The following is a 12,723-nucleotide window of genomic DNA, read 5'->3' as shown; positions in this document are numbered from 1 at the left end:
AGATTCGACGCAAAGGCCGCTGGCTGAAAATAAGCACAAGGCCAGCGTGTGTGAGGGGTGCAGATTCCCCGGGGTGTACGTACATACACAGCTTGTAGCCCTGCCAAGACCCCCTGTAACTCCGTGTGGGGTAATGGTTGTTTCAATGCCACGGACCGCCCATAACAATCGAAGAATCCGATTCTTGAAACATCTTAATGTTTGGATGAGTATTATGATCCAAATAGGTAAATTTCCCGATCACTTTAATCTGATGGAAAAGATCATTCCCGTCTCCGAAGTGTCGGATTACCTTAGCCCGAAAGGCCGAGGCGCCGGGAACTTGTATATTATCTGGGAGGTGATACGCGCGTTCATCAATCAAAATTTCCAAATGGAAAAAATGGAGGTGACCGGATATGCAGTCAACCCTTTAAAAGCTCACGGAAGTCGCTGCCTTAGGAGCCAGGCCAAAGAAAGCATAACCTACGGATATGAAATTTATCTGGTCTATATAATATTTCTTCGTTGGATATTTCTCTTTCTACAGACCAAGGAAATTTAGGGGATCAAGAAGATATGTAAACGATCATAGTATGAAGGTTCAGTAAACATGGTACTACATACGATTATCGCCTGCTCGAGAAAAAAACTCATATTGAAATGAATCCCAGCCATTGCACATATAGTCAACAAAGAAAGGAGCGTGAGATCCCGAGACATTGGGTCATACAAAATAGATAACTGTTACAGGATATCCAGAATACTGAAAGCCACAAATAACAAAAAAAAAATCACAATCCGGCATTTCCGAACTACAATAGATATAAGCATGCCAAACGGGAAAACAATTACCGAGGAGGCGGAGGGGCGGACCAGCCAGGTTGGTCAAACACGCTAGGAAACACGACTAATAAACGAGTAAGCCGCTATTATAAGATAAAACCGTTAGGAAAGAAATTACATGCATTTCTACGAGCATCTCTGCTCTGATGGGAAGACCAGCCTTAGAGGATCACTCCACACTCGGTGCCCGGCACAATTGGTTTCCTTGGACCTCCCCCTTTTTGTACACATAGAAGAGCACCGGGCGAGGCGTCTGGAATTGCGGCCGCCAAAACCATGCTACATAGAGCGAGGATGCTGCCAAGTTGGAAGTACTTCATTGTGGGTAAAAGAAAAGTAGAATGCGGCGTCGCCGTTGCAAGACAGCAGCAGTTCATCTCTTTATTTATATTCTTAAGGGGGCAAAATTGATGGATGTTTCTTTCGGAGTTTTCTTATTCAGATGAGGAAAATTATCTATTGGGCCACTTTTACAGGTCGAGATCAGCGTTCTGTGAGCCCCGATCTCCACAAGAACATGGAGTTGATTGGATTAAAAAGATGCCAAACTTGTCCTACGTTATGTTAACAAAGAACAATATCGCATTGGTGAGCGGAAATCCAGCACCTATCCTTGAAAGGGGGTTACGCCTTTTGACGCCTTCCTGTCGAAAATGGGACTCAATAGACTTAGCTGATAGACGGGGTGTTAAAGGGGTCCATAACTTGGCTTGCTTTGAGCCTGTCCGGCTTTCCCTTCGAGCCAAGATCGCCCGGGTTTGCTATTATTGTGATCAAAGACTAATTTCTCCTCTATTTTTGATTGGTAGGGCTCACTAGTTCTACCACAATTGATATTATATTCATAGGAAAATTCCGGACCCATATATGTTTGTTTCAAGTTTATACACTGTACAAAAATAGTCGGCCTTATGGGGCCTTGTGATCTATGGGAATTCCTTTTGGTTACTACATTTCTTGAGGTCTTCAAAGATGTTCTTTAAGATATCCGCCCCTTTTATTGATGTGTACCTAGAAGGATAAGAACTTACACACTTGCAAGCCAAATTCAAATGGAAATAAGCACTGCTAGTCCATGTAGTGCACATATTCAAACTCTACACTAGTGAGTGATCAAGGAAGGTACGGATGGGGCGATACCTACAAATGTAACTGCAGTAGAGCCACTGAGTCACCGGACTTTCCTTTAGCTTTGACAGTGAAGAACGGGAAGGCTAGTTCCTGAAAGCAAGTCACAGGTGTTACAATTCCATTTAAGTCCATAAGTGCTTGGTCGTGACTGAGTAAGGTATGTACATACCTACATACATTGCAGGCAAGAGCCACCAATGGCCTGAGTTCCTTCCAAGGTTGTCAATGGCTCTCTCCCTCCGCCTTATTTTTCATTCAAAACTTCTCATTGAGTCTTGTGCCCTCAACGCGTTCACTGGTATATGGGTTGTTGAACTCCTCCACGAGCAGATCACGCTTATGTGACTCAAGAGATGAATGTAGGAGCGTTTGCGAGGGTAGGAGGGAGAAAGATCTCCATGGAGTGCTATCCAGGCCCTCATCACAACCTATGACCTCTGGTGTTGAATTCGCTGCAGGATGTTGCAAATGACGTTCTTGAACTTTCCCTTTAGCGAGATCAACTGCCTCTCAGTTGTGGGTATCGATGACCCTTGGGACCTTTGAATGGCGATCATATCCAGTACGTGAGCAAAGTATTCGGAAACGACTGCATGCCGTTCGGCCTTCTTGGTTTTTACGACCTTCCGGATCATTTTGGGTTTGAGAATGATCGCTTTTAGGGGGGAATATGGATATAAGTGCCCCAATTCCAATCGAAGTGTGTTAAGCTTAGCCCTCTTCAGCTTTATGTATGTAGTACGGGTAGCTCCTACGCCTTTCACGTATTTCTGGAGATCCTCAAGGGCGTGGAAGCCAACTAACTCAACCAACCCCACCAAATCCTATGATCGATCGTTAGTGCTTATCAAGAAATACTTTTTAAGGGACCCTTAATATCAAACTTACTCTCACAGCGTTGAACATAGGAGTTGAGGTAGCAGATATCGCCCATAAAAGTGCCCATGTTCTTGGATTTGTTGGCCTCATCGGCCACAAGCAATCCAAACCTTCCAGAGTGGACTGTTGTTATCTTTCGAAGTTGTTCCGACTGGTTGGGGATATCTTCAGCGTGTTACAGAAGGGTCGTCAAGGTCCGAGCCTTGTGTCTCATAGGAGGTGATGATAAGGATCTTCTTTGATTCAGGATTCTGTTGATCTAACAGATATCCAGTTGCGAAGGAATATTTAGTCATCATCTCCTTTTTGGATAGCTCGTCTATGCCCTCCACAGAGGAACGGCCGTAGGGCAGGATCGCTTCAACGATGACTTGAAGAAGTGGATTCTCTGCCAGACCATAAGGCGCGCAACTGTCTGATTCTCACTGCTCTGGGCCGGAATTGGGCGCAAGGAGAGCGAGCGGCAGGGTGTGCTGAAGGAATGATTGCGACCTGTCACAGTTTCACGGAATTTGGTAGTAAGGAGGCCAAGAAAATAGCGAACCATCTCTAACGGCTTTCAGCTCCACGCCATATATGAGCTGATGTGGAGAATAGCCAGTGGACGCGTTGGTCGATGAGTTTAAGCTGGCTTGAATGAAAGGTAAAGCATCGTCCTATCTGTTTGTAGGTGGAGCGTCGTGTTCCTGGGGTCCCTGAGCGCACCAATGTCGCAGGGCAATCTCGAATGTCTGGTTTATGCGCTCAGATTGGCCGTTCGACTGGGGTAGTAAGGTATCATGAAGAATAGACCGACTTGAAGTAGCATGATGATTGACTTCCCAGTAAGAGAAGTAACATGAATATTTGAAGCCTACAAAGAGCCAAGAACGAAATTTATCTTTGTATAGAACCGGACACCGCCTAAGGTGGATTTTTGCCCTTTTGCATCCTAGTAACTCTATGGCGATGGGGATACACGATTCCCGCGTGTTTTCTTGAAGAGTTCTAAGACAACTTCTCGAATCGACTGCAAAGCTTCGTGAGTACCACAGATAATGCACTGCCGGCTCCACAAACCAGGGACCCCACGGGGCCCCATTCTCCGTTTCCATCTGCATCTCCATGTTAAAGCAGATATGATACTCTTGAGCTCTATTGGCCATAAAAAACCCTGCCACCCACATTGCGGGAAAGTAAAAAGGGCATGTGCCTACAAGGGTCATGGTCTCGTGCTCAAAGATTGTGATTTGGTCACTGCCCGTATCGTTTAGCATGCTGATCTGCATAACGGCGCCATCACCACCTTCCCATAGCCAACAACCCTAAATAAAAACAAGAGGCCAACTCCAATTACGATCAATCACGTTCCTTAACCGTAACAGGGACCCGTCCCGTAGTCACAGTCTCGTCCCAGCTCCCAATATCAACCACGTACCGCTCATCCTGATCGAGTTTCTTGATCTCGTTGGGTGCTCTAAACTGTGTAGAGGCTCTCCAGGATAGAGTGCAAATCTTCGCATCTCGTACATCGTCAACAAGATCGAGATGGCCTCGAGAGCCGTCCATAGAGCAGACGGTCCGGATCCCACCGTTGTGGCGAATAACCATGTCGTCGACATCGTCGGATTTTAGGATATCGCTTGGATCATCCTCATTGTAAAATTTGCCGCTATGCATATCTCAGAAAACACGTCTCCAAAACTGGAAGGAAAAAGGATGTACCGTTCAAGTTCCGCGTTTTCGATGCGGACATCATACTTCAAGTCATCTTGAATTTGGATCTGGAGGTATTTCTGGGGTAGTGGAGAATCCATAATAAATTTTCAATATGAGAATAGTTAAGATACTATTTGGTCAGATAATTGTGGGATAAGGCGTGACATCAAAGATATAAGGCATAGAACAGGGGTTTAATTTCAAGTCTATGACGATGTCTCGGATTCCAACCGTGGGAAAGCGCCGGGGTGGAAAAGGGAAACCCACAAGAGTGGCGTCCTGGTTTTGAATAGCATCACGGTTGCAAATTTAAATTCGCCAAAAGAACTTCTCGTATTTCTACCAGCTAATCGCAAAATCTATTTTTAAACAGATTCTTCCTCACGAATGATCAGTGGAATAGAGTGTCAAAATATCCGTTCATGTTTCCGCTACAGTAGTAGTAGTAGTAGTAGTAGTAGTAGTAGTAGTAGTAATAGTAATAGTAGTAGTAAATTTCATTTCCCTCTTCCCGAGTTGATTTGACTGACCACTAGACCAAAATACGAATCCATAATCAGCCAAGTGGGTGGGGTTTATAATCCTCCAAAGCGATGGGTCGGGGTCAATGAAATCATCCGTCCCTATCCGTCTGAACCCACTCCGTTTATCGCATCCAGATTCGTCAACATAGACCAGGTGATACGATTGAAAGTCCAATAAAATGTACGGATAATGAATGGTCTCGCAAATCGGCATTTTGCTCCCTAGCACATTGTCGTGTAGACTTTTTGGGCCAACCTTCGGCGACAAGGGCTCTTCAGATGCAAGAGGTTGTATATAATCATAGTCTGGAACCTATCCCGGAAGAAGACAGTCATCTCATCTAGGTAGAAACCAAGTTACTCAGACATATGTATATATGGGTGGTACGCAAATTCTGGCTTTGCACGGGCAGGACGGATGGAACAAATGTGACATATTCCTAGAAATTTGCAACAACAGGCTTAGGTCTTCCGCTCTAGTAGGATGAGAGAATATACGGTCTTAAAATTATAGCATACTATAGCAAATAAATTATAATATTTATATTCTCCTATTATAAATTTCCAACCCTCTACAATTTCCCGATCTAGGTCATATATGATCAGTTTATCCGGTGAAGGCTTGAGTATGTTAATATAAAGAAAGAGGGCCTTTCGATTGTTTTCAAGAGTGCATTTGTTTGTTATACTCATTTAGATTCGATATCTATGCTCTTTTATATATATATATATATAGTAAAAGATAGCAAGTTTCTAGAAGCTTATATTGACCCCTTGCCTATCCTTTATTAACACCTATACCGTTACACAGTAGGGAAATCTATCGCAACCAACGAAGAAATAGCCATTTACTCCAGAGATACGAGATTCAGAGCGTTCAGGACGTGCACCTCTTCGGCTGCTTCTGAGATCAATGAATCTCAGATCATTTTTAGGACTTTTTCATTAGGCTATTACCAAGTAGCGTGTGAGCCCTGGAGTACTTAAGGTCAATCTAATTTCACATCGCTCTTTCTTCCTCTCCTCTCCTCTCCTCCACCTCACCTATCATCTCATGCTTCATCAACTTCATATTGGCCATCTTCACCTATGTTTGAGTAAGATCACATTTCTTGGCTACTACTATAAGGGCTGCACTGACATTAATAGACGTGGTGTCTCCTCGGCTTTCTGTAGCATCGGGGGCCCTGTGGTCCTCCCAGCTCCAACTTCGGGTACTGGCGAGCTGCCCCCAGGTGGATGGGCAAGTCGAATTCAGTTTCTGAATTGGAGTTGTGCTCGAGAGGGCAAGTACAAAAAGTCGAAGCTGCTACAACTACTTGCAACAATGCCCCTCCTCCGAGAGCCAGTCCTGCGCGAAGGACACCTATGGACAGCTGATACATTCAATGAGAAGATTGGAGAAAGCATCGCGAAAGTTGAGGCCGCCTATATCCAATGCGTCGGGCGTGTGAATGACGAAGAGGGCGAATCTTGCCTGAAGAAAGAAGGTCCCTTCAATGCGTGTATCGTTATCGATACCCTCGGTTGTCTGAAAAAATATGCCAACTGCCATTGGATGAATAAGGACGAACTCTGCAACTTTTACAAGGCCCCCGCATCAGAGCCCCTTGTGGTGCCCCGGACGAACGCCCCCGCTCCTGTTGTTTCTCCTCACTCCCAGGGGGTCGGCTCCTCCGCACAGCAACGTATTCAATACTTCCGGCAGGTGGAAAGCGCCTTAACATCCCTTCCGAATGCCCACTACCGATTGTTTGTCGCTATCTATGCGAATGAACAAGCTTGGGTTGGTGCACAAACCGCAATGAACAGAGTCCAGAAGTGGGCAGACAGCGGCAGCCGAATCGGAAGCGCAGACCTACAGTGTATCAGCGCCAATGTCGGGGCGGGAAACAGACAGGCAGCTGCTATTCAGACTGCTGCTGGGAAAGTTACGCGTCACGAAGAGGATCTTGTCGATGCATTCACCAAGCTTGCGCTCCTCGCACAAGATTAATTAATACAAAGAATCTCAACTTTCCGCGGAGTGATATCTATTGTAAGGTTATTAGGAAGGAGTAAGAACAAAGAAATAGAAGAGTACAATATTAAACATGTCTATACATATCGAGCCATTCCTATCATAATAGTCCCTTGGATACTCAAAGCCCCAGAATTCTTCGCATACCAGCGTTCTCAACAACATAACCTCCTCCTAGTCTGAATACCCCCGGACCCTCCAATTTTGCTTCATGGCGTCCCATTGCCATTTCCGTCAAGAACGACCCAAGGTGCTCCGTTGGAGAATGCATCGACTTCATGAGATACCGTATACCTGGGGCAAGCAAAGAGATAGCAAAGTTTAAGGCAACTCCATTCACTGGGCCAGACGGAATATATGGTTTGATGGCATCGTGCGCCGCCGGATCAACGAATGCAGGCCTCACGCTATCGACCCTGAAGGTCGGTTTCCTCTCTGATAGCGTCCCGAGAAGCGTTTCGGTCTCGCCCTTTACTCTCGCAAAGATCGCTGAGAATCGCCCGGGAGTCTGGGTGGCTCCTTCGCCAGATACATGGATGAATCGGAAGGGATGGTCTGATGGCTTGATTGTGGAAAACGCATCGGCAGCTGCCAGGGCATAATCCTTGGTTATCTTAACGTATTGCCTATTAATTGTTAGTTTCAATATCCATATAACAGAGGGATCTCTCGTACTCCTTGTTGACGTTGTTTTGGCTTGTTCCTAAAGCCCAAACACATCCATCCGCATCTTTCAATTGATCGAGCAGCTCTGGCTTGTATGATTCAAAGTCTGTGTGGGTGATGACGCGCACACGTGGATCTTTTGCGTCTTCTGCCATTCGAACGGGGCTTCGGCTCAGGATCGAGATCTTGGACACTGCTGTGTTTCTGAGCATGGCGTCGAGCACTGAAGACCCGACTAGCCCAGTTGCCCCTGTGAGAATAAGATGCATTTTGGAATTGATGTTTGTTGAAATTTAGGTAAGTGAAAAATAAAGATTAAAAGAGAGATTAGGAGGGAGCTCCCTCGACTTTATACCTCTAATTTGTTTACTCCATTCCGAATGCTTAAGTCCGCGACAGAGCAATATTTGTTTGTGCCCAAGGGCATGCGGCTGATGCTGACAGGGTACTAACCATATGCGGTTATTACATAAGCACTAGTGGGTATTCTGCAAGCTTTTATTGGTTGGATTTAAACGGGACTCACCACCTTAACCCCATTTGGATAAGCTTTACTACGGATTATCATCAGCTTAGCAGTAACAGTTCAACATTATCCCATAGTAATTACACCTTCAGTCGTTGCAAAAAAGTTTCAAAAAAGTCATTTGTTCCACCGTAGAGAGTACGATAGCTCATATAAACGTCTAGCTATATGCAACTCGGTAGAAAATTACTTTTTTAGTTGGGTCTGACTAGTTATATACTAACAACTTCATGTACGGTAGCTCAAACAAATATTATCTAGAGCTATATGCAGCTCGGTGGAAAAGTACTTTTTTGGTAGGGCCTTGCCATATAGTATCAACTTCAAATTCGCCATAGAATGCTATTTGTTCCACTATAGAGAGTACGATGGTCAAATAAACATTATTTTAAGCGAGAAAAGTTGATCAAACTATGCTGCTGAAGCCAGAAGTTGGAAGTAGGTAAGGACCTTGCAGCCCAGAGAGTCATGGGTAGGGAACAGACGAGATGAGTTTTGAATCGATTTATAAAATTGACTGTTCAGTGATGGCCGCGGGAGAAAGGGCGGGGAGAAGGTTCACTTCGCTTTTTCTGAGGCGAATTCTTTCCACTGGTGATAGTTCCCCGGGGCGAGCCTTGCAAATTTGATGCATGATTTTCAAGTATGCTATCTGTATACACAAACAATTCCCGGCGAAAAATGACCACGCCCTAAGCCTCTTAGCGTTAGCAGATTCGCCATACTACATAGGCTAGGTCCGAGCTCCGAACTCCGACATTTTCAATGTGACGCTGACTGGTAGTCATTATAAAAACATATATGCCAGTATTATCCTGGTGTCCAGAAAAGTCTGATTCATCATTGAGATGTGGAAGTTTTGGCTTGCTACCCTACTCGGCGTGGGCCATGCCTCGCAAACCGTGCTCCGACCAGAGCCCTTGGCATCTAATTTCACCACCTTTCGGAGTAGGAATTCACCCCATTCGATACGCATCCGGCAACAAAATGAGTCTATTTGTGCCGCGGGCTCCGCGCAGTACACAGGATGGCTAGATATTGGCCCGAAGCACCTGTTCTTCTGGTATTTCGAAAGTCAGAATGATCCTGTCGCCGACCCACTAACATTGTGGATGAATGGTGGGCCCGGGGGCTCCAGTATGATGGGCCTGTTCCAAGAAAACGGGCCATGCCTCATAAACGAGCACGGCAATGGGACTGTTCACAATCCATGGGGTTGGTCTCGAAGCTCCTCATTACTTTTCGTGGACCAGCCAGCCGATGTGGGCTGGTCCTATATTGACGAGGGTTACGAGGTCGCGCGCGATTCTCAGGAGGCTGCCATTGATATGCACCGTTTCCTCCAAATCTTTGTATCTGAGATCTTCCCCCACAAACGCTTCTCGGATTTGCATCTCTCCGGTGAATCTTATGCTGTAAGACTTGCCTCTTGTCACTTCTACGCACCACTGACACCTTCAGGGCAAATACATCCCTTATCTCGGGGCTGAGATTCTGACTCAAAACCAGCTATATCCATCAGAGCCCCAGATTAACCTTAAATCATGCCTGGTAGGTAATGGCTTCATGTCATCCAAAGACATCACATTCGGGTACTGGGAGACGCTTTGCACGACCAACCCCGGCGTTTCCACGCCCGTGTTCAATCAGACCCGGTGCGATATTATCGCTGCGAACATGCCGCGATGCATGGAACTCTACGATACTTGCACCGAAAACCCCGACGTTGCAATCTGCACCGCTGCATATTCAGTTTGCTACAAAGGAATCGTTGGCTTGTACGAGGATGAAAGCAAGAAGGGAGGCCGTAACCGCTTCGACAGTAAGATTTTCCTATCTACTACTAACGTGCCACTTTAACTAACGCAAGGAAATCAACAGTCACAGCCCCGTGCTACATTGATGAGATATGCTACAAAGAAGCAGCTTATATCGAGCAGTATTTGAACTCCCCTGCACTCCGGGAAGCCCTCTCGCCACCGGAAGGGGCTAAGGAGTACAGATTCGAGTCCAGCGCTGTGGTTGACGCTTTTGCAACAACGCCGGAGGCGATGACTTCTTCATCCGACCATATCATCTTCCTGCTTGCTCATGGGGTGAATTTCTTGGCCTACCAAGGAAACCTTGACCTAGCTTGCAACACAGCAGGAAACCTCCGGTGGGCTAACTCGGTTGCCTGGAAGGGACAGACTGAGTTTACATCGAAACGGCTGCTTCCTTGGACTTCAAATATCGCGGGGCGTAATAAAACAGTCGGCACTGCGAAAGAGGTGCGTGTGCAGTTAAACGGCCCGGCAGAGGAATCGCGGTTTGCATTTGTGACGGTTGATGGGGCGGGTCATTTGGTGAGTTCATCCATTCAAACGTATTAATCTGAGCAGATGCTGATGGTTATAATAGCTTCCCCAGGATCGTGGTGATGTGGCGTTTGACATTTTGACCCGATGGATTGCGGGTGATGCGTTTGTTTAGACTTGGAATCATGCTCCGGTGACTTGATCACAGCGTTCTAGAAAGATGGAGTGGCCGCTGTACTATCTCTCAGCAGAAGGAGCCAGGTTGCACCATCTGATTCTCATCTAAGGCCTCCAGTATCATAGACAAAATCCACCATATAATTGCTATACTCGGCCTACATGGTGGTGTTCTCCAAATTTAAGCAATTTGTCTACATAATCTGTATAGTGGGAGCCTGTTCGACTGCCCAATGTTACGTGCAGGGCGTATTTGCTCTATCGACAGGGTCTTACGGATGATGTTGTCTCTCTAGGAAGAACTGGTGATTATATTGCCCAAATATGTAGGAACATTGGACGACCATCGGAACATCCCGAGGTCCCACCCGATGCGATCAGTGGCTGACGCCCGTTTGCTTCCAAGGTTTTGTGAGTCCTGTTTGTTTACTTCTATTCTATTGGATACTCACGGTAACCACGTTCCTTTGCGGGATTTTGATTGGAACCCCGCCGGGAACCCATGCTTCGTTTCGGGTATGTTTATGGATGGTTGGTCAGATTGCGGAAGTGAAGTGTAACACATGCCGACGTGATATAGGAGTTTTCCCTTTCTGCGTCGTGGTTGACTTTCCAAATGCCCAATTAAAGTATGCTAACTGTTATTGGGACGATTAGGAATGTTTTAAAACCCAGGTTTAATACTCCCCGCTCGATTCCGTAGAAGTTCAAGATTCTTGGCATGTAAGAATTGCATAGCGAGTCATAGTGCATAAAGCACACTAAATTGGGGTTATCGTTGAAATCCCAATTCAATGTTAATTACTGAGAATTAACTAGGATTCTCAACATGCGCTAGGATAATAGCTAGAAAATCGTGAAGCGTCAAAAGACTAACAGCGAAATATTTAGCGAGCAGTATACCCGCCGTCAACCGGAAGACAAATTCCAGTCACCCAGTTGGCATCATCACTTGCCAACACAACAGCTATACGAGCAATATCCTCCGGCATTCCAGGTCCTTTCAGAGGATGGCGTCTTTTTAGATCTTCCCAAGGAGTCAAGTTAGTAGTTGTCTCCTTGAAGATAGCCGTTTGAGTGTCTGGACTGTTGTCAGTGAATGTTTAGCCAATCTTCCAACAAGTTGACTTACAGCCAGGACAAATGGCATTGATATGAATGTTATCCGGGCCATAATCTAGAGCCATCTGCTTCGTGAGATTACTCACAGCACCCTTTGATGCACAGTAAGATGCTAGCTCAAGTATCAGCATCACTCATATCCACAGACCGGGGAGTTAAAACTCACGATTCTCCGGCCCACCAATCATACCCATAATGGAAGAGATATTGACGATCCAGCCCCGATCTCCGGAAGAATGAGGTTCTTGCGCTAACATTTGAGTAAGAGCATACTTGCAACCCAGGAACACAGACTTAGTGTTGACACGCATCGTCGTATCCCAGGTCGTCTCGTCTGTCAGATGTAGTACAGCAGGCGTCCGCGCCTCAATACTGATACCAGCATTATTGACCAGACTAAGGGAAGTCGTCAGATGGGTTCTTCAATATCTTTGTTATCGGGTTTTCATACATGTCGAGTCGTCCATATTCTTTCACAGCGACTTGGACCAAGTTCTCCATCTGTGTTGCGTCCCCGACATCCGTCTGCACAAAAGTCACCTGCCCACCATCCCTGACAATCAGATTATGTGTCGTGATCTCAGCCTCCTCTTGGGATCGCGCAGTTGGTGTCAGATCAGCACAGACCACTTTTGCTCCTTCTTGGGCATAGCGAATGGCGATCGCTCGTCCTAGACCTGATGAGGACCCAGTGACGATGGCTACTTTGTCTTGCAAGCGAGATGATTGCGGCATGGTTGGATACTTTCTTCACAAGATGATGGTTATTCAAGAAGAGATATTAGTGAGGGAAGAGGGGGTGTTGTTCGTGTCAGACGCCATGGCTTTATACGCTAGCAGTTTATTGAGTTGGAAACT

The 12,723-nt window shown here is 46.0% G+C and overlaps 6 protein-coding genes across 6 annotated transcripts; 2 read left to right on the top strand and 4 right to left on the bottom strand.

The window, feature by feature from the left end:
* Nucleotides 1-2,384: 2,384 nt before the first annotated feature.
* Nucleotides 2,385-2,591, bottom strand: N7471_004066 (SNF2-like protein; the record flags this gene model as incomplete). The annotated part of the gene is made up of 1 exon (XM_057276785.1): nucleotides 2,385-2,591. The coding sequence occupies one exon, from the start codon at nucleotides 2,589-2,591 to the stop codon at nucleotides 2,385-2,387; it is 207 nt and encodes a 68-aa protein (XP_057136395.1).
* A 1,383-nt stretch (nucleotides 2,592-3,974) lies between these two features.
* Nucleotides 3,975-4,660, bottom strand: N7471_004065 (uncharacterized protein). The gene is made up of 2 exons (XM_057276784.1): nucleotides 4,540-4,660; nucleotides 3,975-4,486 (listed from the first exon to the last, which is right to left on the bottom strand). Exons 1-2 carry the CDS (start codon nucleotides 4,629-4,631, stop codon nucleotides 4,174-4,176), a joined length of 405 nt encoding a protein of 134 aa, XP_057136394.1. The 5' UTR covers nucleotides 4,632-4,660; the 3' UTR covers nucleotides 3,975-4,173.
* Nucleotides 4,661-6,146: 1,486 nt separating this feature from the next.
* N7471_004064 (DUF3716 domain-containing protein) lies at nucleotides 6,147-7,053 on the top strand (the record flags this gene model as incomplete). Its single annotated transcript, XM_057276783.1, has 2 exons — nucleotides 6,147-6,154; nucleotides 6,207-7,053. 2 exons carry the CDS (start codon nucleotides 6,147-6,149, stop codon nucleotides 7,051-7,053), a joined length of 855 nt encoding a protein of 284 aa, XP_057136393.1.
* A 145-nt stretch (nucleotides 7,054-7,198) lies between these two features.
* Nucleotides 7,199-8,012, bottom strand: N7471_004063 (putative nucleoside-diphosphate-sugar epimerases; the record flags this gene model as incomplete). Its single annotated transcript, XM_057276782.1, has 2 exons — nucleotides 7,199-7,703; nucleotides 7,753-8,012. 2 exons carry the CDS (start codon nucleotides 8,010-8,012, stop codon nucleotides 7,199-7,201), a joined length of 765 nt encoding a protein of 254 aa, XP_057136392.1.
* A 1,105-nt stretch (nucleotides 8,013-9,117) lies between these two features.
* On the top strand, nucleotides 9,118-10,741 carry cp8 (putative carboxypeptidase Y; the record flags this gene model as incomplete). Its single annotated transcript, XM_057276781.1, has 4 exons — nucleotides 9,118-9,684; nucleotides 9,731-10,091; nucleotides 10,151-10,614; nucleotides 10,670-10,741. 4 exons carry the CDS (start codon nucleotides 9,118-9,120, stop codon nucleotides 10,739-10,741), a joined length of 1,464 nt encoding a protein of 487 aa, XP_057136391.1.
* Nucleotides 10,742-11,630: 889 nt separating this feature from the next.
* On the bottom strand, nucleotides 11,631-12,600 carry N7471_004061 (SDR family NAD(P)-dependent oxidoreductase; the record flags this gene model as incomplete). The annotated part of the gene is made up of 4 exons (XM_057276780.1): nucleotides 11,631-11,824; nucleotides 11,876-11,977; nucleotides 12,032-12,261; nucleotides 12,317-12,600. 4 exons carry the CDS (start codon nucleotides 12,598-12,600, stop codon nucleotides 11,631-11,633), a joined length of 810 nt encoding a protein of 269 aa, XP_057136390.1.
* Between the last annotated feature and the right edge of the window lie 123 nt (nucleotides 12,601-12,723).

Source organism: Penicillium samsonianum (genome assembly GCF_028829775.1).
Source record: "Penicillium samsonianum strain IBT 33392 chromosome Unknown utg000003l_segment0_segment0, whole genome shotgun sequence".
NCBI lineage: Eukaryota > Fungi > Ascomycota > Eurotiomycetes > Eurotiales > Aspergillaceae > Penicillium > Penicillium samsonianum.
This window is presented reverse-complemented; position numbering and strand designations above follow the sequence as displayed.